Source organism: Leuresthes tenuis, unplaced genomic scaffold, assembly GCF_036924035.1.
Source record: "Leuresthes tenuis unplaced genomic scaffold, fLeuTen1.0.hap1 SCAF_1, whole genome shotgun sequence".
In the NCBI taxonomy this organism is placed as follows: Eukaryota; Metazoa; Chordata; class Actinopteri; order Atheriniformes; family Atherinopsidae; genus Leuresthes; species Leuresthes tenuis.
This window is the reverse complement of record NW_027325355.1, coordinates 11119661-11146543: the sequence shown is the minus strand read 5'-3', so window position 1 is coordinate 11146543 and position 26883 is coordinate 11119661. Positions and strand designations below refer to the sequence as shown.

The 26883-nt window shown below is 42.1% G+C and overlaps 1 protein-coding gene across 1 annotated transcript in view; it reads left to right on the top strand.

Annotated features, from left to right (window-relative positions):
• Nucleotides 1–26883, top strand: part of LOC140296621 (uncharacterized) — a 581862-nt gene that overhangs the window by 199995 nt on the left and 354984 nt on the right. Inside the window, exons 4-5 of the mRNA XM_072379734.1 lie at nt 7055–7894; nt 7979–8075. Of these exons, the coding sequence (XP_072235835.1) occupies nt 7055–7894; nt 7979–8075 (937 nt within the window). The remainder of the gene's footprint in view (nt 1–7054; nt 7895–7978; nt 8076–26883) is intronic.

Sequence of the window (26883 nt, the reverse complement as noted above, 5' to 3'; positions counted from 1 at the left end):
GAGTCTACTGACTGGGAGTCACTGAGGGGCCCTGAGGATGACAACGGCAGCTTTTCTGACACTGTATGTTCCTGCATCAGCTTCTGTGAGCAGGTCTGCCTCCCAACCAAAACCATCACAAGGTACAATAACCAAAAGCCCTGGTTCTCCAAGCAGCTCAGAGAGCTCAGGCGCCGGAAAGAGCAGGCGTACAGAGAGGGTGACATGGACACATTCAGGCTGGCCAGACAGGGCCTCAAGAAGGCCATCAAAAATGCTAAAGAGGACTATAGAGCCAGACTGGAGCGTGATTCAGGCACCAACGACCCTGGTTGGTAGAAGGCCTGTGGTCGCCCCCTCCCCCGGACTAGCTGACGATCTCAACACCTTCTACACCAGGTTTGAGAGACCCCCTGCTGCTCCATTGTCTCCAATCCCCCCCCCCCCCCCCCCCCCCTCTCTCTCTCACAGGCACTGAGAGCTCACCGCCACCCATTTCTCATCCCCTTATCACATATGTGTATGATGAAATAGTTATTAACGTATTCTGTGTGTAAATTCTCCCAGAAAGGTAGCATCATATGATATGGCAGGTTGTGTGTGTTTTTCTGTCACTTTACTCAAAGAAAGTTAAGGCCTTAGCATGCATGAGGTGTTCTTATTGTACCCCAAATCCTTGGAACACAGTAAACACCTCACCTATGAATACATTAAGAAACAGTGAAAATACAGTTGTTGATCAGCAAACCTAATGCATCTGATATATGTTAGATTAAGATTTACCTTAACAGGACATATCAAATCAAACACGGGGGAAATCTTCCTCTTCCTATCTGGCTCCATCCTCTTACCTATCCTTCTCTCCTCACTCTCCCTAATCTCAAAACTATCTCTCTCTCACTTAACTCCCCAAACTATCTCCAAACTACATTAACGCTATCCAAACTCGAGTATCCGAACTATCAAAACTCAAAAAGTGAACTGACCGCAACTCTCCATAAAAAAAAAAAACACATTTTAAATGGAGACTGAGGGGTTTCTATGCTTGTCAATACTCGGGCATATAAATCTGACCAAATCTGAAGCGTTTACGGAAGAAGTCACGTGGTTGGGACGGGTAGTGAGGTTGCGGACGTCATCATTTTCGGCTCCTCCCCTAAATGAAGGAAGACGTCTCCTCCATTACTGGACACACGCTTCGAAGCCTCAGCACATTTCAGGCATGCAGGTGAGTCCAGAAAAGAATACATGTAGCGGTCAAACATTTGCAGAAATGTCTTCAAAGTGCTTTGTGTCATGGGTTTGATTCCTGCACCTGGACACGGGCAGTCAGAACATGTACTAAAGAGCAAAAAAGTTCAAATAACCTGGCTGCTATACACAGTTAGCATGTCCTGCTAATGCTAATGCTAATGGTCTGCTAACCGTTGTACTCAAAGCAGAAACCAGAAACACAACATCAACTATAGATTTCAATAAGCCGGCCAGATGGACAAATAAAATGGAGCTTTATCCTTTTAGCTGTGTGTTAAACACATTTTCCACTAAAGTTGCAGTTTTAAAAAATTTGATGATCAATGTAAAATTTAGAATTGTTCTTTCCGGGCTTATCTGGGTATCATTTGGCTTTTTGATAAAACTGTGGAGTGAAAACATTTGATATGATGTGTTTAATGTGTTTTAGTGTTTAAAATCTTAAAATGGGATTTAATTATGGTCTATATAAATGCTTCAATTACATTAAGAGTTTATGTTGTTTGAAGAGGAGTCATAGCATTATAATATAGATTTGTCAGTGATCCAGGAAAGTATCACAGGAGCAGTAGAAATATACAGTTCAGTATCAGTGTCTGATTTCTCTGATTAAAAGACAGTCTGACTGTCCTCTTCAGAAGTGTCTCATGAAAGCTTCATTATTCAGTTTCCTTTACATATCCAATATTTTCTTTTATCCACGTATCAACAAGGACTGACCGCATGATAAAAAGGTTGTACATGTCTTTACTCATAAAGTCCACCTGCCAACATCTGGAGTTAAAATGGAGCTAAAATGATCTTTATTAGGAGGATCTGTGCAACTTTTAGGAGCTGATACTCTGATCTGACCACAACACAAGATCACTTTTTACTCTTCAACTGGACACATAAGTTTACCAGCTAAGATAATTTCAGAATCAATGTAAAGGAGATTGTAGGTTATTAAAACACTCCTTTATATTTAAATGACAGCCTCAGAATGGTCCACTTCATGTTGTTCTTCAGAGTGTCTCAGATCAGTCAGACAGCTCCTGCTGACATGCTGTTCGCCACACAGAACTAGATCATTCCCCCACTGAAACATCACATCTTCTCAGTTTCAAGCCTCAGTCCAGACTGAAGCTCCCTGAGAGCTGAACCGTGGGCTTCAGAGTTTAACCTGTGACAAATCTGAGATTACTCTGTTACTTTTCTGGATCCATGACAGCTTCTGGAAATGAGAACAAATTTAGAAACGGAGAAAATCTGAACTTCAGGCTTTGGGATGATATTGGGACCCTTTCCTCAAACAGTATCATTGTCTTAATGTAGTAAAATGATTTAAGTTGATCATGTTACACTGACTCAGATGAGATTCATGGGCTATTGCACACAGTGGGTGTCATTCTACAGAGTATATTATACATATATTATATTATACATTTATTATAAATTTTTTTCTGAATTTGATCAAAAAGCTCCAAATATTTTGAACTGTGACCTTAGTGGGTCTTTAAAGAACCATTTTAAAGTTCACAGGAATTTGAATTAAAACCACGGTAATAAGTTTAATTAAATGTGACTAGATGGTTAAAAACTGTCCAGAAAGGTTTTCAAGAGAAGAAGAAAAGTGGGTGTGGTTTGACATGCTGCACGCCACAGCTGGATCTTATTACAATTCAATTCAATTTTATTTATATAGCGCCAGATTACAACAATTGTCATCTCAAGGCACTTAAGTAATATAGTCCAATTCAAGCCAATGGGAATTCAATTAATTGTAATCATAATCCAATTAATTCATATAGAGCCAATTCAAAAAATTTATATCCTAGCTAAGGAAAGCAACAGATTGCACCGAAACTTGTCTTCAGTCCAATCTCCCGTCCTGAGCGTGCCTGTGGCAACTGTGGAAAGGAACGACTCCCTTTTAACAGGAAGAAACCTCTGGCAGAACCAGACTCAGGAAGGGTGGCCATCCGCCTCGACCAGCTGGGGTTTGAGAAGAAAGAAAATAGGGAAAAGAGGGGGGAAAAACACCATAACACCATTCAAAGGATACCTGTTGGAACAGGGAAACATACGTTAATAACCACAATAATGTCACATGTACATAAAATCAATTGTGAAATTAAACAGGGGGAAAAAGAGAGCAAAGTGAGGAAAGGTGTGACAGATGAGGTCCCCCAGCAGTCTAAGCCTATAGCAGCTTAACTATGGGATGTTTCAGGATCACCTGAGCCATCCCTAACTATAAGCTTTATCGAAAAGGAAAGTTTTAAACCAAATCTTAAAAGTGGAAAGGGTGTCTGCTTCCCGGACATTTACTGGCAGCTTATTCCACAAGAGAGGGGCCTGATAACTGAAGGCTCTACCTCCCATTCTACTTTTAGAAACTCTGGGAACAACAAGTAAACCTGCAGTTTGGGAGCGAAGTGCTCTGTTAGGAAAATATCTTACAATGAGATCTTTAAGATATGATGGAGCTCGGTCATTAAGAACTTTATATGTGAGAAGAAGAATCTTAAATTCTATTCTGAATTTAACAGGGAGCCAATGAAGAGAAGCTAAAACTGGAGAAACATGATCTCTCCTGTTAGTTCTCATCAGAACTCTGGCTGCAGCATTTTGGATCAGCTGGAGGCTTTTCAGAGAATATGTGGGACAGCCCAATAATAAGGAATTACAGTAGTTCAATGTTGAAGTAACAAATGCATGGACTAGTTTCTCTGCATCACCCTGAGACAGGATGTTCCTGATTTTTAGCAATATTACGAAGGTGAAAGAAGGCAGTCCTATAAACCAGTTTTATATGTGTGTCAAATTATAAATTCTGGTCAAAAATAACTCCAAGGTTCCTCACTGTAGAACTAGAAGCCAAGGAAATACCATCTAGAGTAACTATATAACTAGACAATTTCTCCCTGAAGCACTCAGGTCCAAAGAGAACAACTTCAGTTTTGTCTGAATTTAAAAACAGACAGTTCTGAGTCATCCAGGTCTTTATGTCTTTAAGACAGGCTTGTAGTCTGACCAACCTGTTGGTTTCATCTGGTTTCATAGATAAGTACAGCTGAGTATCATCAGCATAACAATGGAAATTTATGCCAAGCTGTCTGATAATGTTACCTAGTGGAAACATGTATAAAGTAAAAAGAATTGGTCCAAGCACAGAACCCTGAGGAACTCCATGACTTACTCCAACGTGTGAGGAAGATTCTTCATTTACAAGAACAAACTGGAATCTATCAGATAAATATGACTTAAACCAGCCTAATGCAGTTCCTTTAATCCCAATAACATGTTCAAGTCTCTGTAACAGAATGCTGTGATCGATCGTATCAAATGCAGCACTGAGATCCAACAGGACAAGCACAGAAACAAGTCCGCTATCAGAAGCTAACAGGAGATCATTGGTAACTTTCACCAGTGCCGTTTCTGTGCTATGATGCACTCTGAATCCTGACTGAAACTCTTCAAACAGATTATTTCTATGTAAATGATCACAAAGTTGAACTGCAACTATTTTTTCAAGAACTTTGGACAAAAAAGGGAGATTGGATATAGGTCGATAATTAGCCAACACTTCTGAATCAAGAGTAGGTTTTTTAAGTAAAGGTTTAATTACAGCAACCTTAAAAGTCTGAGGTACATATCCTATCAACAAAGACCGATTGATCAAATCCAATATGGAAGTGTCAATTAAGGGGAAAACCTCCTTGAACAGTCTGGTTGGGATGGGGTCTAACATACAAGTTGATGGTTTAGAAGAGACTATTGCTGTTGTTAGATCAGAAAGATCAACTGGACAGAAGCTGTCTAAATACAATTCAGGTTCGAAAGATACTTCTAAAGCTGCTCTACTTGATGATACATCAGTGATAATAGTGGGAAGGATTCCATTAATCTTCTCTCTGATAGAAACAATTTTATTGATGAAGAATCTCCTGAAATCATCACTGCTGAGAGTTAAAGGAATACATGGCTCAACAGAGCTCGGACTCTTTGTCAGCCTGGCAACAGTGCTGAAAAGAAACCTGGGATTATTATTATTCTCTTCTATCAATAATGAATAATAAGCAGTTCTAGCTTTACGAAGTGCTTTCTTATACGTTATTAAACTATCTTTCCAGACTAATTGAGACTCTTCTAAATTAGAGGAACGCCACTGTCTCTCCAGCTTTCTTGCAGTCTGCTTTAACGCACGCAGCTGTGAATTATACCAAGGAGCCAACCTCTTCTGACTGATTACCTTCCTTTTTAGAGGGGCAACGTTGTCCAGTGTTGTACGCATTTAAGCTATAGTGCTGTCAACAAGAGAGTCAAGTTCTACTGGAGTAAAATTTAGGTAGCCGTCCTCTGTCATATCAGCACATGGCAGTGAAGAAAAGGATGATGAAATCAACTCTTTAAATCTGGTTACAGCATTCTCTGACAGACACCTTCTATATGTAGAATTCTTCTCAGAAACCGTGTAGTCAAGTAATGTAAATTCAAAAGTTATTAAAAAATGGTCAGACAAGACAGGGTTATGAGGGAACACTGTTAACTGTTCACTCTCAATTGTATGTACTGACAGTTGCAGACAGAGTCCATCAGTCGGAGGACCAGGACCAGAATGGAGCGGCAGAACCAGGATCCAAACACCTCCACTAAGAACAGAGCTGGTTCATCCTCTGGTTCCACCGGGCTACAGGTCAGTGTGGAGGACATTAAAGACACGAGGACGAGTGTCGAGGCTCTGTGTATCGTCCGCTTGTTCTGCTTTTACTTCAAATGTGGAAAAAGTGTCAGCAAAGTGTTTCCTGGTTTCATCTACCCTCTCTGATACAGATTTTGCTTAGACTGAAACTATGCTGCAGGCTGAATGATCTGCTGGAAGAAACTCAGTGGCCAGATTGTTGTGGTGGGACATTTTCTGGCTCTCAGTCTTCAGATTTGAGAGGTTCAGGAGCTTATATTCATTGTTTGTGTTTAAAGTCTGGATTACATGAATTAAACCTGGTGGTGGTAATACTTCTGGGTCTTTAATGGTTAGATGACAGGTTTGTAGATCTCTCTACCTCAGGGTAAAGAGTTTTAGAGAGAAACAAAGGTTGAGTTAAAACTGTTTCCCTGATAGCTGTTGAGCTCAATGGCTGCAGACCTCTGGGTTGTAAGCTGGAACAAAGGGTTAGTGTAATGAATGTCATGTATTACCACCACTGTTACTTTTATTCATTTAAACCAGTGATCATCAACCTTTTTCAGTCCAACCTCTACATGGTGTTTAACTGAACAACTTGGACAAGACTGTGCTTCATTCTATCATTTAGAAATATTGTAGCACAAGTTCATTTTCAGAATTTCATCATGACAAAAAATAATTAGTGAAAGAGCAAAAAGCAAGAGTTTACTGCTTAAAAACCTGAACGTGTGTAGAAGACATCAGAGCACAGTGTTGACAACTGAGGGCACTTCTAAACACACTCTCAGCATCTCAACACGTTTGATCTGAGATATTGAGACCTGTGGCTCGGTCTATACACGTCCAGTTAGAATATGTTGGTTAGCTTAGAGAAATCTTTTGTGTGAACTTCAAAAGGATCTAATCCTTCTTCCTCTCTGTCATTGCAGAAACATATAGCCCAAGAGGGCTCCAGATGTAACTCTTGTAAACACTCTGGGAAAGTTTTCAAAAGATCATCACATCTGAGGTATCATCAGAGGCTTCACAATGGAAAGAAACCATATAGCTGTGGTCAGTGTGGGGCAGCTTTCACTACATCTTCCCATTTTAAGAAACACCAACGTATTCACACAGGAGAGAAACCATACAGCTGTGGTCAGTGTGGAGCAGCTTTCACTCAATTATCTGGTCTAAAGGCACACCAACGTATTCACACAGGAGAGAAACCATACAGCTGTAGTCAGTGTGGAGCAGCTTTCGCTACATATTTCGAGCTTAAGACACACCAACGTATTCACACAGGAGAGAAACCATACAGCTGTAGTCAGTGTGGAGCAGCATTCACAACATCTTCCTATCTTAAGATACACCAACGTATTCACACAGGAGAGAAACCATACAGCTGTGGTCAGTGTGGAGCAGGTTTTGCTCGATTATCCAGTCTAAAGACACACCAACGTATTCACACAGGAGAGAAACCTTACAACTGTGGTCAGTGTGGGGCAGCTTTCACTACATCATCCGATTTTAAGACTCACCAACGTATTCACACAGGAGAGAAACCTTACAACTGTGGTCAGTGTGGCGCAGCATTCACTACATCTTCCAATCTTAAGAAACACCAACGTAGTCACACAGGAGAGAAACCTTACAGCTGTGATCAGTGTGGAGCAGCTTTCACTACATCTACCAATCTTAAGAAACACCAACGTATTCACACAGGAGAGAAACCTTACAGCTGTAGTCAGTGTGGAGCAGCATTCACAACATGTTCCTCTCTTAAGATACACCAACGTATTCACACAGGAGAGAAACCATATAGCTGTGGTCAGTGTGGAGCAGCTTTCACTACATCTTCCAATCTTAAGATACACCAACGTATTCACACAGGACAGAAATCTTACAGCTGTAGTCAGTGTGGAGCAGCATTCACAACATCTTCCTATCTTAAGATACACCAACGTATTCACACAGGAGAGAAACCATACAGCTGTGGTCAGTGTGGAGCAGGTTTTGTTCGATTATCCAGTCTAAAGACACACCAATGTATTCACACAGGAGAGAAGCCTTACAACTGTGGTCAGTGTGGAGCAGCATTCACTGAATCATCTAATCTTAAGAAACACCAACGTATTCACACAGTAGAGAAACCTTACAGCTGTGGTCAGTGTGGGGCAGCTTTCACTCAATTGTCTCACCTAAAGACTCACCAACGTACTCACACTGCGGATAAATTATTGGTTTAAATCAACAATATATTTTACGGCAGATAAGAAAACATTCACCTGGGAGCAGCAACAGGAACTACAAATCAGAAGAATTTCCCTTGTTCAGATTAAAAATTTTCTTTGTGGATTACCACCTTCTCTTGTCAGGACTTTTGTTCTGAATGTTCTGTGGGTAGCACATGTTTGAAGAATCATTAAAAGTGCTTTATAATTTGTTGGGATAGTTGGGAACTATGGACGGATCTCCCACCGTTCAAGATAAATATGGCATCAGTTCTGAGTTGATAGATAGAACAATATCAGTGCCTTGAGATGACATTGTTTTAATTTGGCGCTATATGAATAAAATTGAATTGAAAATGCAATCTTTTTGAAAGTAGATACATATTTTATTCTATTACACTGAACATATATGTTTTGTTTAAAGTTAAAATTCACAAAGTAGCTGTGCACCAGCTGTGGGTATGTTTGTAAACATACAACATCTTTAGAAAGCAATATATCATTTCAGTTTGATGTAAAGTCTAGCTTTACACTTGTTTGTATTTCATTGTTCTGCATTTTATTAAAGGTTAGATGTCAACATTTCTCATGCGTTTCATCTTCTTGCTACAGAGAGGGGCGGCTGTAGCTCAGGATACATGTCCCCGGGATACATGTCGAAGCGTCCTTGGGCAAGACACTGAACCCCACGTTGCTCCCCCAGTGTAACATTGGGGGTATGAATGTGTGTATGAATGATTAGAAAAAGCACGTAGTTATGTGTATCTTAAGACGTGCTGTATGAGTGTGTGTGAGTGGGGTGAATGTGGCATGTAGTGAAGCGCTTTGAGTGGTCAGTTAGACTAGAAAAGCGCTATACAAGTACAAGTACAAGTACAAGTCCATTTACCATTTACCATATTAAAAAAAAAAAAATTGTGTTTGGTTCTAATCTTTGTGCTAATCTTTCCCAAAGACTTAGAAATTTTTAACGCAGTCTGAAAAAGGTTTGGAGTTGTTCCCTGTACTTTCCAGACACCTGTTTGATTGTCATGACTAAAGCTGAAAGTTAAGGCTGTTCCAACACTAAAAGGGCACGAGGCTCAACTTCAAGCTGTGAAACTATGTCAAATGTCTGTTGTGTTGGTGTCAAGAAAATTCTCTCAAAATGAGGCTCAGAGTCGTTGGAGACAATACCAAACATTTATTCTCACAGCAAGGAGTCTGCATGTCATATCAAGAAGCTGACACAGATTTGTCTGAGTTAAAAAAAAAAAAACAATGATGCTATCGCTATTTAGTTTCCACTTCTGTATATAACGGTGCTGAGCCTGAGTGAGATGGAGATTTCAATTTCCTAGAGGCAACCTCCCAAAGGGATTAATAAAGTCATCCATCCTATGAGATCACTGGCCACACAAGGTTATGCGACATTCAGTCAAACAAGGATTAGACAGAAGTTGAAATAAGATAGATAAGAGGACTCTCAGCACACAGTGTCTCTTGACCCTGCAGCATCTCACACGTGGTACTTGCTTTTTGTCATAATATAACTTCATGATTTTTTTTTAACATATCTCTCCTGTTTATAATAGAAAAGAAGGTGTAAATTCACAGTAGAGTCATATATACACATGCATTTTTTTGTATATCTTCTACGTCATTGTCATTGTTAAACAGTTTGTTATGTTGACCTCTGTTTGTTCTTGGCTCTCAGTCTCCGTGTTGCTGATCCTGGATCTGCTGAGATGTCCCAGGTCATTGTTGGCTTTGATCCTCACATTTATTTTTGTCCTGAGAAAGGAGAAGTTCAAAAAGTGAAACAGGGATTGCTTTTGGATTTGACATAGCCTATATCATGCCAACATTCATTTGGGTCTGCCGTTTTTCATTTAGTTTCAGACTTGTTATTGGATTCAAATGTTGATGAGTTTCTGTGACAGATAGGCTCCAGTCCCCCTGAAACCATGTAAAGCAAATGGAAGGATGGATAGTTTGTGGCACCATTATAAATTCATTCCACTTCAGTATTGAAATATTTTTGTTCCATTCAATGTAAAGTTATCCTGAAGATAACAGGCAGGATTTGAACCAGCTGTTGCACCACTGGCAAGTTATGGTCTCTGTGAGGGGGTGAGCTGGTTCGTAGTGCAATTATTGATGAATGTAATTGGCAGATTGTCTATGATCAATATTATGTGTAATTGTACCTTATTTATTGATTGTTTAACAGAAAATGGGTATTTTGAGTCTCACACTATAACAAATATGATAGCACCTCAATGAATTCTCTATAATGAATTAGTTTTCTAAAGAGTTTCATAAAAACTGTCTGTCCTTCCAGAAACTTACATTCCACAGCTTTGAATAAGGTATTTGATATGATACCTTTTTAATCCACCTGGGAATATGACAGTATCATAATTATGATTGTATGAGCACAGTGGTCGATCCTGTAACGCCTATTGTTCAATCTGTACATGCTCCCATTTGGCCAGCTAATACGCAGCTATAATATGTCCTACCACAACTATGCAGATGACACTCAGACCTACGTGTCACTGACGGCAGAAGAACACGGGCCTGTAGATACATTGTGTCACTGCATCGAACAGATCAGTGTGTGGATGCAAGACAATTTTCTCCAGACAAAACTGAAATCATTGTCTGTGGCCCACAGAAACAAAGAGACAGTGTTATCGGTCAACTTGAGACTCTCTCTCTAAAACCTTATAATCAGGTTAGAAATATAGGGGTGATATTGAACTCAGACCTGAACTTTAACAGCCACATTAAATCAATAACATCAGCAGCTTTTTACCATCTAAAAAACATGGCCAGAATCAAAGGAATAGTGTCTAAACCAGACTTAGAAAGACTAATCCATGTATTTGTCTCCAGCAGGTTGGACTACTGTAACGGCCTGCTCACTGGGCTCTAAACAGGCTGTAAGACAGCTGCAGTACATCCAGAACGCTGCTGCTCGAGTCCTGACTAGAACCAGGAAATACAACCATATTAGTCCGGTGCTCAGGTCTCTGCACTGGCTTCCTGTCGCTCAGAGAATAGACTTTAAAACAGCTCTGCTTGTGTACAAGTATCTTCATGGTTTAGTGCCAAAGTACATCTCTGACATGTTAGAGCCATATGAACCAGCTGGGACTCCGAGAACCTCAGGGAGAGGTCTCCTGCTGGTGCCCAGAGTCAGGACTAAGCAAAGTGAGGCTGCGTTTTAGTTTTATGCTCCTAAAATCTGGAACAGTCTTCCAGGAGATGTGAGACAGGTCTCAACTCTGACTATGTTTAAATCCAGGCTGAAAACAGTTCTATTTAGCTGTGTATATGACTCTCTTCACTTTTCATTCAATTGATTAATGATTATTTTTTGTTTTATGGAATTATTTTATTTGCCTTCTTGTGATTTTATGTAGCTGTAAAGCACTTTAAATTGCCTTGTGTACAAATTGTGCTCTACAAATAAACTTGCCTTGCCACATGAAACACAATCGATGTCATTTATTCACTTGCTACTGTACTGTTTGCTACCAACAATCAAAGTATAATTAATTTGATTTAAAGCATATTTGTGAGAGTGATCTTTTTTTTCAATGCCATTTATGCTTTTTACAGAACAATTGATATATTTAAGGATGGCTGAAGGCTGGTTAAAAGTAGTTAAATATTTCTGAAGCCGATTCTTATCTGTTTACATGCGCAAAATGATGTAATATTGTTTTACATGCGCTTAGTTGGAGAAAGTTGGAGAGCAAACTCCAACAAAACAACATGAGGGAGGTGTGGAGTGGTCTGAGAACCATCGGTGGCCATGAAAAAAAAGAGTGGCCAGGGAATGGAAGGAGGCCACTGAGTTAAACTTGTTCTTTAACCCCTCTAACTCCTGATCCCTTACCATCTACCTCAACCTTATCTTACCTTATGTCTGCATCTGTGTTCCAAATCTTCAACAATCACAAAAACATTAAATTATATTACAGAACTCATGCTTCATGCTTATAGCAGCAGTTTTATTGAACAAAGTGCATGAAATTGGGAACTTTAAAATAAACTACAGTGTAATACAAAGTGTCATTAAACCTGGCTAAGAATGAAAATTCAAACGTTTTATTATACTAAGCTGCTGACATCAAAGCACTACAATTTAAAACTTGATTTAAATCTTTGTATAAAATTCAAAAACAATTTCAATCAACTGAAGTGAACCACAACACAGCAGTAAGTCAAATAGGATATTTTACACAGCAGTAAAGTTGCTTTGAACATGAAAAAATCACGTTTATAAAAATATAAAACTATTTACAATTACTATGTACATATCATTTCTATATGTACAGTGAGTTATTACAGAATATTTACAGATTGTTAAGGTATATTTACATCTAAGTCCTCCAACTTGTCTACAGCAGAGGTGAAGTCTTCATAGCTAGCATAAACTCTGTTGTTCAGACCTTTTGATGAGGACATCATCTTTACGGGGCAGAATGTCTTTTTCTTGTATCTTCTGTGTCCCTGTGTTGGTTGGGCACAGAGTGTACAGATTGGAATATTTTGCACCCTTGACAATTTGGTTCCAACTTCTAATGGATGCCCCTGGTGTTTGCGCTTGTAGTGCGTAGCTCTCGCCCAGGCTAAATGACCGCCAGTGCTGGGCAACGTGCCGGTGGTGTGTGTATCAGGCGGTGTGGACGCAGTTGGAGGAGCTGTTGCAGGCGTATCGGCCGGCTTAGGGATCACCTGACGGGCAGCCATTGTGGTCTGTGTGGAGGGGCCTGCAATCGCAGAGGGAGCTGCTGATACAGAAGGGCAGGGCAAAGGGCTGGTGATAGCACAGGTGATGGGAAGGACTGATGTAGAGGGACCAGCTATCACAGGGGTCACCAGAATGGCAGGTGATATGGGTCGTAAAGAGTGCCCTGCAGTCTTAAGGGCTGCTGTAGATGCAGACAGGGACGGTACAGGCCTGGTGATGGTCGAGGTGGCGGGGGTTTTTCTTATTAGCTGTGGCACTTTTAGGTGCGGCCGGGAGACGGGCATCGTTATGTCCGACCTTCCCTTCAAAACCTTTGTCCCGGCAGTGCTTGGTGTGGGCACATATTTCATCAGCTGGTAGTCTGGTGGAGGGAGGACTGTAGGCTGATCAGGGGCAGGAGGAAGGTCTGTTGATGAGATGGAGGTGATCTTTGTGATGGTGGATGGTCGTCTTGTTGCCTTCATGTTGACGAGCCGCTCTTGGTGTTGGATGAAGTCCCGCACGGTCTTGACGTTTATTTTAGGTAGGGGAATGCCAGCTTTGCAGAGAACAGGGTCATCCACTAAAATCCGGTGCTGGACCCGCTCGTATGCCTCCAGGATGGTCGTCTTCTCCGGACTGGTGCGTGACCCATGAGGACAATGCAGCCACAAAAGTTTCACCAGTGTGTACATTAGCCTGTTGTGCTGAGCACTTATGTTTTGTTGTGCTGGTGCGTAGCGTTTGGCCATCTTTACTTTCTGTATCACAGCAGCATCAACAAGATCGTCTCTTTTAGTGCGGCAGTACAGAGTGTTGCCCCAGTGCGTCCTGTACAGTTGATTGAACTGCTGAGGCTGCTTGTCGTGCTCCTCCACGGCATTCCAGGCTTCCAGGATATTGTTCCTCTGCTCGGTGGTGAGTGACAGCTTGTCCTCTGTCAGGCCAATGTCCAACAGAAGAGAGCAGAACTTTTCCAGCTGCTGAAAGCCAGGAAGAGGAGTTGGACTGCAGACATCCTCCTGTGCAAACAGTGACACACAAATGTTATGCCTGTTGCAGGTGTGATTTATCTAGCCTTATTTGCTTTTCATCTGCTTCTGTCTCTTGTGACTGCAAGTTTTTTAGATTTTGTAACGTTATGTTGACTTTGCACACTGCCACGTTCACTTGTTAAGCTTTTTCCTCAGTGATTATTTCCTTCTTCTACACAAGCTTTAAATACTTTGCTACTGTTTAACTGTTGTTTTAATGTCTAATTTAACTCCTGGCAAAGTGGCAACATTTGAAAACTCGTCTAACACTGGCTCATACGTAGCAGTTGAACGGCTTTAACTCCTGGAATAAAATGTACATCCACATCAACAAACAAACAGCTACTCACAAAGACTGGAAGGTGAGCACTAGCAATTTCATTGCTGGAGAGCCGGATGTGGGGCAGCTCAGCACTCAGCGCATTGTTACGGGTCTCCACGTCACTCTCGTAAGCCTCATCTGGCACATCTGGATCATGCTGCCCAGGCTGAAGCACCTCCTCCTCTGGATCCGGCCCATCGTTCACGATGTCTGCGAGAGAAAAAGGGCCCGATTCTCCTGTACTCTGACTAAACAGGTATCCCAACCCGAGCAGCTCATTAGAGGGGACATCAGCGGGAGCCTGGAAGTTTCCCTCCACAGTCTCTCCGAACAGCTGCCGACAGCGGGTGTTGAGGCGGTCGATAAGCGGTGCAGAATAGATTCTGTGGTGCCGTCCTTTTCCCCCAAACACTGCATCAGAGCGGCGGTCAGAATTCCACCGTGCAATGCCACTTATCAGATAGACCTGATAGGGCCGGGCTGCGCAGTGGGGACCTGAACATCACAATAAAACACATGAGATGACTCACAGTGACACGTGTGACATTTTATAAATATCCACACTACACCTGTGTACCTGGGAGCATGTTGGGCAAAGTTTTGTGGAATCCTTCCAGGCTGTTGTTGCCACGCAGACATTTGTAGTAGGGCACATCCACTTTGTTGATGGTCGCTGTACGCGCCACCCTATACATGTAGATGTCTGGAGGATCCTGGATGCACTCCAGGTGTCGCCGCTGCGCCGCCCACATCTCATCAACGGCCGCTGCAAATACAAATGACGTACAGACACACAAACCGATTGTTGTGTAGACTTTTTTTATGCCACACAACTAGTATTAATGTTGTAACTTTGAGTGTCAGGTCTTTATACCAGGTGTCTTGAAGAGGCTGACTCCACTCTCATCCAGCCCAGCGGGACCTTTCAGTTCCTCAATGGCCAGGTTGATGAGCCTAAACGTTTCCTGCGCCCCTTGTGTGACCCGTCGCACGTCATGTTTCAGCTGCTCCCTGGAAATAAAAAGGCGGATGATGTCCTCATCTGTCACAGCCTTCAGAGCTGTCGGGTCCTTGGCTCTGACAGCCTTGATGAGGAGCTCCATGTCTGCTCGGCTGTACGCCAGCACCGCCCCAGCAAGAGCAGACTTGAACACTGCGTACTTGGAGTGAGACTCTGTGCGGACGGCTGCATCGAAACGGTGAATCCAGTGAAAGATGTGCAGACGCACAACCATTCCACTGTCCACCCAAGACTGGAACAAAGTCTCCACAGCTGTTGGGCCCTGTGCACGGCAACACCCACGGTCCACATTCAGGATGCTGGGGACAGGTTGGTTGGCCAGCCGAAACCTCTCCATTACTCCACGGCACATAGGTCCCAGCTTCTCTGTGGACTCCTCACAGGTCAGCACAAAAGTCACTATCTGGGAGTACTCATTTCCAATGCTGGTGAACCTGAGCCGTGACCCTCACCAGACAGCTTCTTCACTACCTTAAAAACATTTGGAGTTTGGATCCCAACTTAGTTGCTTGTTCTTCTATAATTTAACAGTGCATGACAATATGTTTATAATAGGAAATATGTTCTGTATGCCACAATCTATGATTGTGTTTTGATTTACATACTTTCTTGGTGGAATCCATCTTTAGCACAGTGCCAAAAGTGGAGAGGATCTGGCTCCTGTCGTCCTGCACGTTGTCGGCCTCTGCCAGCAGGAAGGCGTGGCGCAGGAGCCGTGCAGACCAGAGATCTCTTGGAGGAGGCGGAGCCTGAAATGTGTGACCTACTGCAGAAACAATCCCTCCAGGTTTCACTAAGCTCATAAGGAGTGTGGTGTACAGGTCTTTGCACTGAAGGTGCTTCTCTGTGTGGTTTTCCTGTATCTGACGCCACACCTGGACCATAGTATTCCCTTCGGTTCGGTCCTTCAGAAGATGCACAGCATTCTTGTCCACACCACGCCTGTTAGTGGAGGAAAAATTGGTAACTTTAGGTCGGTTCGAATAACTTCTTTAAAGACTGACACGTGCACACACGATGCTGAGTGAACTCAGGCAGGGAACACAGCTTGATGTGCCTCGCTCAGTTGTGTTATAATAACAGGATCCCATGCAAGCCACCGACCTATTGTGCCACCTTCTCCACCCCTGGCTGACTTTGTGCAAGGCCCACAGCACAGGACCTCCATCGGCATCGTGTAGTTGGATACGTCACAAATGTGACGTACCTGGAGTACAGATCAGCGAACAAAATTGTTGGTACCCCTCAGTTAAAGAAGGAAAAACCCACAATTCTCACTGAAAGCACTTGAAACCTACAAAAGTAACAATAAATAAAAATTCATTGAAAATTGAATAATCAAAATCAGCCATTACTTTTGAATTGTTGATTAACATAATTATTAAAAAAAAAACTAATGAAATAGGGCTGGACAAAAATTATGGTACCTCTATAAAAGATTGAAAACTATTTGACCAGAGTGACATGATTAACTCAGGTGTGTCCTTTAACTGACATCACAGGTTTTTCCAAACTCATAATCAGTCAGTCTGCCTATTTAAAGGGAGACAAGTAGTCACTCTGCTGTTTGGTGAAAAGGTGTGTACCACACTGAACATGGACAACAGAAAGCGGAGGAGAGAATTGTCCCAGGACATCCGAAAAAAATTTATAGACAAACATCTTAAAGGTGCAGACTATAAGACCATCTCTAAACAGCTTGAAGTTCCTGTGACAACAGTGGCTCATATTATTCAGAAGTTCAAGACCCACGGGACAGTAGCCAACCTCCCTGGACGTGGCCGCAAGAGGAAAATTGATGACAGATTGAAGAGACAGATCGTTCGAATTGTATCCAAAGAGCCCAGGACAACCTCCAAAGAAATTAAAGGTGAACTCCAAGGCCAAGGTACATCAGTGTCAGATCGCACCATTCGACGTTGTTTGAACCAAAGTGGACTTCATGGGAGACGACCAAGGAGGACACCACTGCTGAAAAAAATCATGTTGACAAGCCACAAAGCTTCTGGGAGAATGTCCTTTGGACAGATGAGACCAAACTGGAGCTTTTTGGTAAGGCACATACACTCCATGTTCATAGACTCAAAAACCAGGCATACGAAGAAAAGAACACTGTCCCTACGGTGAAACATGGAGGAGGCTCAGCAATGTTTTGGGGATGCTTTGCTGCATCTGGCACAGGGTGTCTTGAATGTGTGCAAGGTAAAATGAAATCTGACGACTATCAAGGCATTCTGGAGAGAAATGTGCTGCCTAGTGTCAGAAAGCTTGGTCTCAGCCGCAGGTCATGGGTCTTCCAACAGGACAACGATCCAAAACACACAGCCAAAAACACCCAAGAATGGCTGAGAGAAAAGCGTTGGACTATTCTAAAGTGGCCTTCCATGAGCCCAGATCTGAATCCCATTGAACATCTGTGGAAGGAGCTGAAACATGCCATTTGGAGAAGACACCCATCAAACCCGAGACAACTGGAGCAGTTTGCTCATGAGGAGTGGGCCAAAATACCTGTTGATAGCTGCAGAACGCTCTTTGACAAATACAGAAATCGTTTAATTGCAGTGATTGCCTCAAAAGGTTGTGCAACAAAATATTAAGTTATGGGTACCATCATTTTTGTCCAGCCCTATTTCATTATTTTTTTTTAAATAATTATGTTAATCAACAATTCAAAAGTAATGGCTGATTTTGATTATTTAATTTAATTTTCAATAAATTTTCATTTATTGTTACTTTTGTAGGTTTCAAGTGCTTTCAGTGAGAATTGTGGGTTTTTCCTTCTTTAACTGAGGGGTACCAACAATTTTGTCCACGTGTGTATATAATAGCAATAATGATAATAACATATAACAATATATCATCAAATCCAGATGATTTTCAAGGAACTTTTCCTTTTACATGTTTAGATACAATGTAATCATTATTCAGCCATGATGCTTTTACTCTAACACAGCTGAATTGAGTTATACCCGGTGGTGGTAGCCAGACTTGTACAGGTACACATTACGACCCTTTCCAACACACTCATCGCCACAAGGACACTTCAGGGAACATCTCCAGACTCCTACAGGGCGCCACGCAAAGACACGGCTGTGGAAAAACAGGTGTGGTACAGGCAGAGCACCTCCGATGAAGCCTGGAGGTTCTGGAGCCATGAGATGTCAGCTGCTGGAATGCCATTTGGGTTTTCCCAAAGACGTACCCAGCCCTCTAACTCCACCTGTAACACGCACAACACGTACAAAGCAAAGTTGTTTTTATTATTTGCAACATGCAATGATACACATGGAGCACAGTTTAAAGAAGCGTCTCACACTTATGTTTGCATTCACTGTAAATGTTACTTACAGGTGAGTCACTTAGAGGTGGTTTCAGTGGATAATCCTGGCCTTGGGATGCGGACGGGGCTTCAGTTGGCTGTGCAGCAGATTCCGGCTGATTGGGCGGGATCCTGGATATGCGCTTCTTGTGTGGCAGCTTGGGTGGTGCGGTGGACTCAGGCAGCTTGGGTGGTGCGGTGGACTCAGGCAGCTTGGGTGGTGCGGTGGACTCTGGCTGCTTGAATGGTGCGGTGGACTCAGGCAGCATGAATGGTGCGGTGGACTCAGGCAGCTTGGGTGGTGCGGTGGACTCAGGCAGCTTGGGTGGTGCGGTGGACTCAGGCAGCTTGGGTGGTGTGGTGGACTCAGGCAGCTTGGGTGGTGCGGTGGACTCTGGCTGCTTGAATGGTGCGGTGGACTCAGGCAGCTTGGGTGGTGCGGTGGACTCTGGCAGCTTGGGTGGTGCGGTGGACTCAGGCTGCTTGGGTGGTGCGGTGGACTCAGGCAGCTTGGGTGGTGCGGTGGACTCTGGCAGCTTGGGTGGTGCGGTGGACTCTGGCAGCTTGGGTGGTGCGGTGGACTCAGGCAGCTTGGGTGGTGCGGTGGACTCTGGCAGCTTGGGTGGTGCGGTGGACTTAGGCTGCTTGGGTGGTGCGGTGGACTCAGGCTGCTTGAATGGTGCGGTGGACTCTGGCAGCTTGGGTGGTGCGGTGGACTCAGGCAGCTTGGGTGGTGCGGTGGACTCAGGCTGCTTGAATGGTGCGGTGGACTCTGGCAGCTTGGGTGGTGCGGTGGACTCAGGCTGCTTGAATGGTGCGGTGGACTCAGGCTGCTTGGGTGGTGCGGTGGACTCAGGCAGCTTGAATGGTGCGGTGGACTCAGGCAGCTTGGGTGGTGCGGTGGACTCAGGCTGCTTGAATGGTGCGGTGGACTCTGGCAGCTTGGGTGGTGCGGTGGACTCTGGCAGCTTGGGTGGTGCGGTGGACTCTGGCAGCTTGGGTGGTGCGGTGGACTCAGGCTGCTTGGGTGGTGCGGTGGACTCTGGCAGCTTGGGTGGTGCGATGGACTCAGGCAGCTTGGGCAGTGAAGAGGGGTGAAAAAGCCTTTGGGAAACACTGGAGTCTGGCAGCTTTACCTTGTCTCTGGACCCAGAATCTTGAGTCTTAGACTCCTGGGACTGGGTAGAGTCTAAAAATGTATCAAATTTTTTATCTTATATTATGACTTATTTACATAAAACTACTTCATATAAATTGACTGATGTGTCTTACTTACATTTCACAGACTCGTATGCAGCTACCATCTCAGCTTCATCACCGGGCCATAATGAAGGACTAGACTTAGAGGTGCTTTCCTGCAGTTGCTGGACAATAAGTCAGTGTAACAATCAGAATGTATGATATACCATGTTTCACTTACCAAACACAAACAAGCTTACTTACAACCCTGAGTATTTTTTTATTTTCTGTGTAATTCTAACCCTTCTCTTTCTGAACACTTACTTTCTCCTTCTCATAAATATACTTTCTGAAGCTCTTCATCGTCACACTTGTGATGTGGGTCACCGGTGTGTTCAACCACTTCCTCACTGAGCTGTAGGCCTTCTGTGCTCTGTCTCTCTCGCTGTCAGTGAACTGCTCTGGCTTCTTCTTTAATCTTCCATGCTGACTGTAGAGCTCCCACATCTCCTGAAAGCTGCTGTCCTCGAAGCCTTTCTGACCATAGATGCACCTGTCGATGTTTGCCTCAAGGACAATGGAGACTTGTGGGAAGCTCTCTGCATACTCAGCGAGGAAGTCTTTCACCCACTGGTTCACTGCCTCTCCTCTCTTTTGTGTGCTTGACTTCTCTACCCTGTGCTTGTCAATTATGCTGGAATGATATATATTACCTTAATTCAAACAAGCATCATTTATATCATCAGACTGTGACAAACAGATTAGTAATTGAACCAAGAATGAAACAGATGTGTAAACATGCCACCAAATTTGTCTTAAATCTAAAATGCTTACTACTTCATGTAGCCCACATCGTTTGCCACAAGCCAGTGGAACGGTGCATTTTTGTATTGACCAAACGGCACTGGCAGCTTTCCCAGGCACTGCTGACGGGATGGAGCAGTGATAGCCTCCGCTTGAAGGAGCTTTTCTGCGTGGGCCAGGGCAGTGGCTTGGTTCAGCAGCTCCGGGGGAGGCGAAGGGAAGACCAGCCTTTTATCCCGATAAAGACGGGCCTCTTTGCTCGCCATCAGAATGGCCTGTTGCCGATTTTCAGGAGCATCTGGGTTGGCAATGCAGATTGTGGGGTTTGCCATCTAGATAGTTAAACAATGTTATTCTCCAAAGGGAAATTTATTGGGGCAGCAATTCATATTAGCAGTAAAGTGGCATTACATCTTGGTATTAAATGTCTGTATGCCTATCGAGATAAGAACTTTATTAATCTATTAATTTATCAGCGCTATTGAGAGGTTGTATTGCACCAGATAATGAATGTAATTGTACAAGGTAGTAATAATAATGATAACACTGAATAGTGAAAATAATGAAAAGTGAAATAATATTGCACATACAGTTAAAATATTGCACATCGCACATTGCACATGATATTGAATATCTATATATCTGTTATACACACACATGTATAGCTGATATGTGGGCTATATATAGATATATGTATATTCCTGTATAAATATATGGAGAGGGAGATGTGTATGCACACACGTGCGTACAAAAACATACATGCATACAAGCATACATACAATACATATATGTGTTTTGGTTGACCCATTTAACGCGATACAACGACTATAAACGGACTTTTCGGTAATATGAGTGTAAGAAAGAAAATGTTTATGTTTAAAAAGAGTCTTCAGTTAAAATTTACGACGACTTTTTACCGAGTGGGAGAAGCTTCTTATACTTACCTTTCAATGAAAAGATTATCACAGAAAAACACTACGGTTAACTCCGTCAAATTTGTAGCAAATTATCTTTCTGTTTTTAACTTCTTTAACAGATAAACTGTCAAAGTCATTGGCAAAAACAATGTCCAAATTTCGCTCACACCGTCTCTTCGCTTTCTCTGACATGTGATTAGCTGCCTGGTGAGTCCGGCGAAGCTATTGGTAGTCTACGGTCAAAGGTCAGTGAGCCACCTGATTGGTCAGTGAACAGAGCGATTCAATTGGTTTTCTGTGGTAGCTTTGCACGACCGTGGAAATGTGGGAATCTCGACTGCATAATTTGTGGTAGTGGGGGACTGCGTTCGCACTGTCCCATGATCAACTTGTTCAAAGAAAAATATCAATCCTGAGAGTTTAATGTAGTAACAGTTACATGGAACAGTTTTTCACATCAGTTTACATCAAATCGATCTTGATTCTTAACTTTTTTCTCTCTCTCTCTCTCATATATATATATATATATGTATATATATATTATGGCATGCCGTTCAGGAAATTAATCTTTGAATATATGGAATGAAACTTTGAATATATTGAATGAAACTCTGAATATATTGAATGAACCTTGAATATATTGAATGCAACTCTGAATATATTGAATGAAACTCTGAATATATTGAATGAACCTTGAATATATTGAATGAAACTCTGAATATATTGAATGAACCTTGAATATATTGAATGAAACTCTGAATATATTGAATAAACCTTGAATATATGGAATGAAACTTTGAATATATTGAATTCAATTCAATTCAATTCAATTTTATTTATATAGCGCCAGATTACAACAATTGTCATCTCAAGGCACTTAAGTAATATAGTCCAATTCAAGCCAATTGGAATTCAATTCATTGTAATCATAATCCAATTAATTCATATAGAGCTAATTCAAAAAATTAATATCCTAGCTAAGGAAACCAACAGATTGCACCGAAATGTGTCTTCAGTCCAATCTCCCGTCCTGAGCGTGCCTGTGGCAACTGTGGAAAGGAACGACTCCCTTTTAACAGGAAGAAACCTCTGGCAGAACCAGACTCAGGAAGGGTGGCCATCCGCCTCGACCAGCTGGGGTTTGAGAAGACAGAAAAGAGGGAAAAGAGGGGGGAAAAACACCATAACGCCATTCAAAGGATATCTGTTGGAACAGGGAAACATAGGTTAATAACCACAATAATGTCACATGTACATAAAATCAATTTTGAAATTAAACAGGGGGAAAAAGAGAGCAAAGTGAGGAAAGGTGTGACAGATGAGGTCCCCCAGCAGTCTAAGCCTATAGCAGCTTAACTATGGGATGTTTCAGGATTACCTGAGCCATCCCTAACTATAAGCTTTATCGAAAAGAAAAGTTTTAAGCCTAATCTTAAAAGTGGAAAGGGTGTCTGCTTCCCGGACATTTACTGGCAGCTTATTCCACAAGAGAGGGGCCTGATAACTGAAGGCTCTACCTCCCATTCTACTTTTAGAAACTCTGGGAACAACAAGTAAACCTGCAGTTTGGGAGCGAAGTGCTCTGTTAGGAAAATATCTTACAATTAAATCTTTAAGATATGATGGAGCTCGGTCATTAAGAACTTTATATGTGAGAAGAAGAATCTTAAATTCTATTCTGAATTTAACAGGGAGCCAATGAAGAGAAGCTAAAACTGGAGAAACATGATCTCTCCTGTTAGTTCTCATCAGAACTCTGGCTGCAGCATTTTGGATCAGCTGGAGGCTTTTCAGAGAATATGTGGGACAGCCCAATAATAAGGAATTACAGTAGTCCAATCTTGAAGTAACAAATGCATGAACTAGTTTCTCTGCATCACCCTGAGACAGGATGTTCCTGATTTTAGCAATATTACGAAGGTGAAAGAAGGCAGTCCTATAAACCAGTTTTATATGTGCGTCAAATGATAAATTCTGGTCAAAAACAACTCCAAGGTTCCCCACTGTAGAACCAGAAGCCAAGGAAATACCATCCAGAGCAACTATATAACTAGACAATTTCTCCCTGAAGCGCTCAGGTCCAAAGAGAACAACCTCAGTTTTGAATGAATGAAACTCTGAATATATTGAATGAAACTTGACTGACGTCAGACTTCACGGAAGTGCCTGCAGCCATCTTGTCTAAGGTGTGGATACTGTGGCGAAAAGCGAATGACAATTTGTCAGTCCGCTCGTAATTTGCAGGATGAATATTAAAGTATGAGGACATCATTAACACACTGGCGAATGCATGTATGGGCCAAAATTCTCCCGATAACCCTGCCCGTTCTTCTAACAAAGAAGTCGTGGCAGACTTATATATCCTGAGCGTGCCTGAGGCGACTGTGGAAAGGAACGACTCCCATTTAACAGGAAGGAACCAGACTCAGGAAGGGTGGCCATCTGCCTCGACCAAGTGTTTTTTGTTTTTACCCCCAAAAAAACCCCACTTTGCTTTAAACCTTTATATTGTCAAGCATTTAGATGACTAAGAGCATAGTTTGCCTGTGGAAGGGGTTCCATGGTGTAAAGGTCAGCACTCTGGACTTTGAATCCAGTGATCCGAGTTCAAATCTTCAGTTGTGCGCTGTCATGTTTATGTTCTGGAAAGAAAATGAGTGGATGAGGTTAGTCAGTTGTCAAGTCACACCAGAGTGTGTGATTGACCAATTCCAAAGAGAGGGCTTAAATTGGTTAATGTTGAAAAAGTGAAACATTCAGCTGAGAGTGTCTGTGCTATTTACCTTCTCACCTCTGTGTCACTAATTGAATCTATTTGATTTCTTCTTCCATATCAATTTGTAATGCATATATTTTTCCATGCTCTCCATTTGGAATTTGGACACAGAAGCCAAAGGAGAAGGAAACAGGAAAAACAATCCCATGGTAAATATCAGCGACAAGGAGAACTACTCAAAAGCCTGCACAATTAACCCGGTGCCCAACCATGGGCCAACCAATCATCCAATCAAGGAGCAGCAATTTCTGCCGGCCGGAATCTGAGCGTCAACTCCATGCGGTGCGCACAAGTTGGTACTGATTTAGGAAAAAGAGGATTGTACAATTTTACTCCTTGGTATGGATACTCTTTCAAAAAAGTCCAAAAAATTAAATATGTGGTTGACAAAACTGTGTGACTCAGTCCTTCAACACAAAAGGCAGGAAAAGGAAAATCAGCTGTCCTCTCCATCTAATCATGGGAGTATGACCTGACTACGATCAGGGACCTGAGCAGCAAAGAATAGATAGACATGATAAATATTTATGTATATGTACACACTAGTCTCCAATACTACTATGATAAAAAGAGATCCAATGCACAGGTCCAAGTTGTACAGGAATGTGTTTCATACAGGTTTCATCATCTGCTAATCCTGGAGGAGACACTAGTTGTAAAGGAATTTATCAATACATAAAGATGCTTATATTATAAGACTGAAACATCCTTGAACAGCAGATCACTGTAAAGACATAGATATAATATTGTGATTATGTCAGTGGAAATGTAAAGTCAACAATATTGTTGACTTTACATTTCTTTTAACATCTTGTAAAAATATAACAATGTAAACATAAAAACAGCAACCTCAAAACAAAACATAGCATGTTACCTGGATGGAAAACCATGCGTCTCTACAGTCTGAAGGAAGAAATCTTGGGCTGTTGATGCCTTGTTGTTATTGGCAGCGTGTCGGTACATGATCTTTGTGAGCATTTGGAAAACATAAAAACCACATAAAAAACACATTAAACATTAACTACAATAATATAAGAATAATAAATGAATGAAATATTGTTCCATGTGTGATGTTAGACTTAAAGCTATACTTACCTTTCTGGCATGTAGCACAGCACTTAGTAAAAATTTAAACATGAACAACTCCCCCTCCCTCCAAAGTCTCACCCTCTTGCCCCTGCCTGACCTGTGACGCTCCCCTCCTCCCTGACGTGTGAGGTGAGAAAGTGATGGTGCGTTCCATCTCCCCCGGATGTCGGAGCGGAGAATGTTGTCAAGTTATCAGCGGTCCAGTTACCACGTCCATCAAGGCTATTCTTGTGCTTGCCGTGTCTGAATATAAACAACTTGTGATCTACCAGGCTAATGTTAGCACGGCCTGCGTTGTAGTTCGCGTGTAGTTTCAACACCTGGTGGCTTGCTTTTCCATTTTAGTGCGCCATAAGCTTATTAGGAGCATTTTAAGATTACAAAAGAAAAGTATAGCTTTAAATAAATTAAGTTGAATATTATATCACACACTATAATCTCCATGGGGACACTGACCTTTCTTAAAAAAACATCTATTCCAAACATTACCACACCATATCTGTGAAATAAAAATGTATCAATTGTTTAATGCAGCTACATCGTGGTCCATTACACCAGATTCCAGAAATCTGCAGAATGTATGCCATAGACCATTTTTTAAATTAATATATAAATATATAATGTCCATGTGATGTCCTTTGCTGTCAGCTTACCTGATCAACTTGTGGTTGGTATCTATATGTACGAGTGACAGAGGAGCTGCGACATTGTAGGTCCTTCTCACAACACATCCGAGGCTTGTCATTCTCTGTAGTATTCTTAGACTATCAACCCGGTGCATCGAATCCCACACTCTGTCCACTGAACTCTGTGGCCTAAAGCCCTAAGACGACCTTTTACCATTCTGTGACCTGTAGAAAAAGAAGTGAAAACCACTTTTATTTAAGATATATTGATTGATAATCATGTGAACAAACAATTTAGGCATTTCACTTTTTCTCAGGTATACATGCTATGATGACCGTTGTTATGATAATGTCCAGGACTCTCCACTAAGGCACAGACTAGAAAATTGAAAAAATAATATTGATAGCCTTTAGGCTATAAAAATAGCAGTCATTAAAGTAGCCGGCCCTCAGCTAGACTTAGTTGTGGAGGCTATATGGGCGGCAGCCGGCGCCTGTGGAAAGCCCTGTCATTTCAAATGTTACTTTTATAGCAAAAATCTTTTTATAATGCTATGGACAAGTGCATGATATAATGCAAAGAAAAACTTTCTGTAAAAAGCACCAACCCAAATTCTGGGAGTCTTGCTTGATGGCAGAGACCAAGCTGTCAAGTTCATCATCTGTCATTTTACTGTAGCCTTCCCTTTTTGAGAGGCCCCACTGTCGCATTCTGCGTTTCAGTGTTCTCACTGATACACCAGCAGTGTGGAAATACAGGGGACAGAGAGGTCAATTTCAATCAAATGCTGGACGTGGTCTTTGGAAAAAAACATATGCCGGCTTGTTCACAGATACGAGACTTGTGTTCTTTTCACAGATTTTTACTGTGGTCTTCATCGTCGGCTTTCACCACAAGTACACCGTAGAACTGATAAAACACAAATGATGTACAAATATTACATTACACATGCCT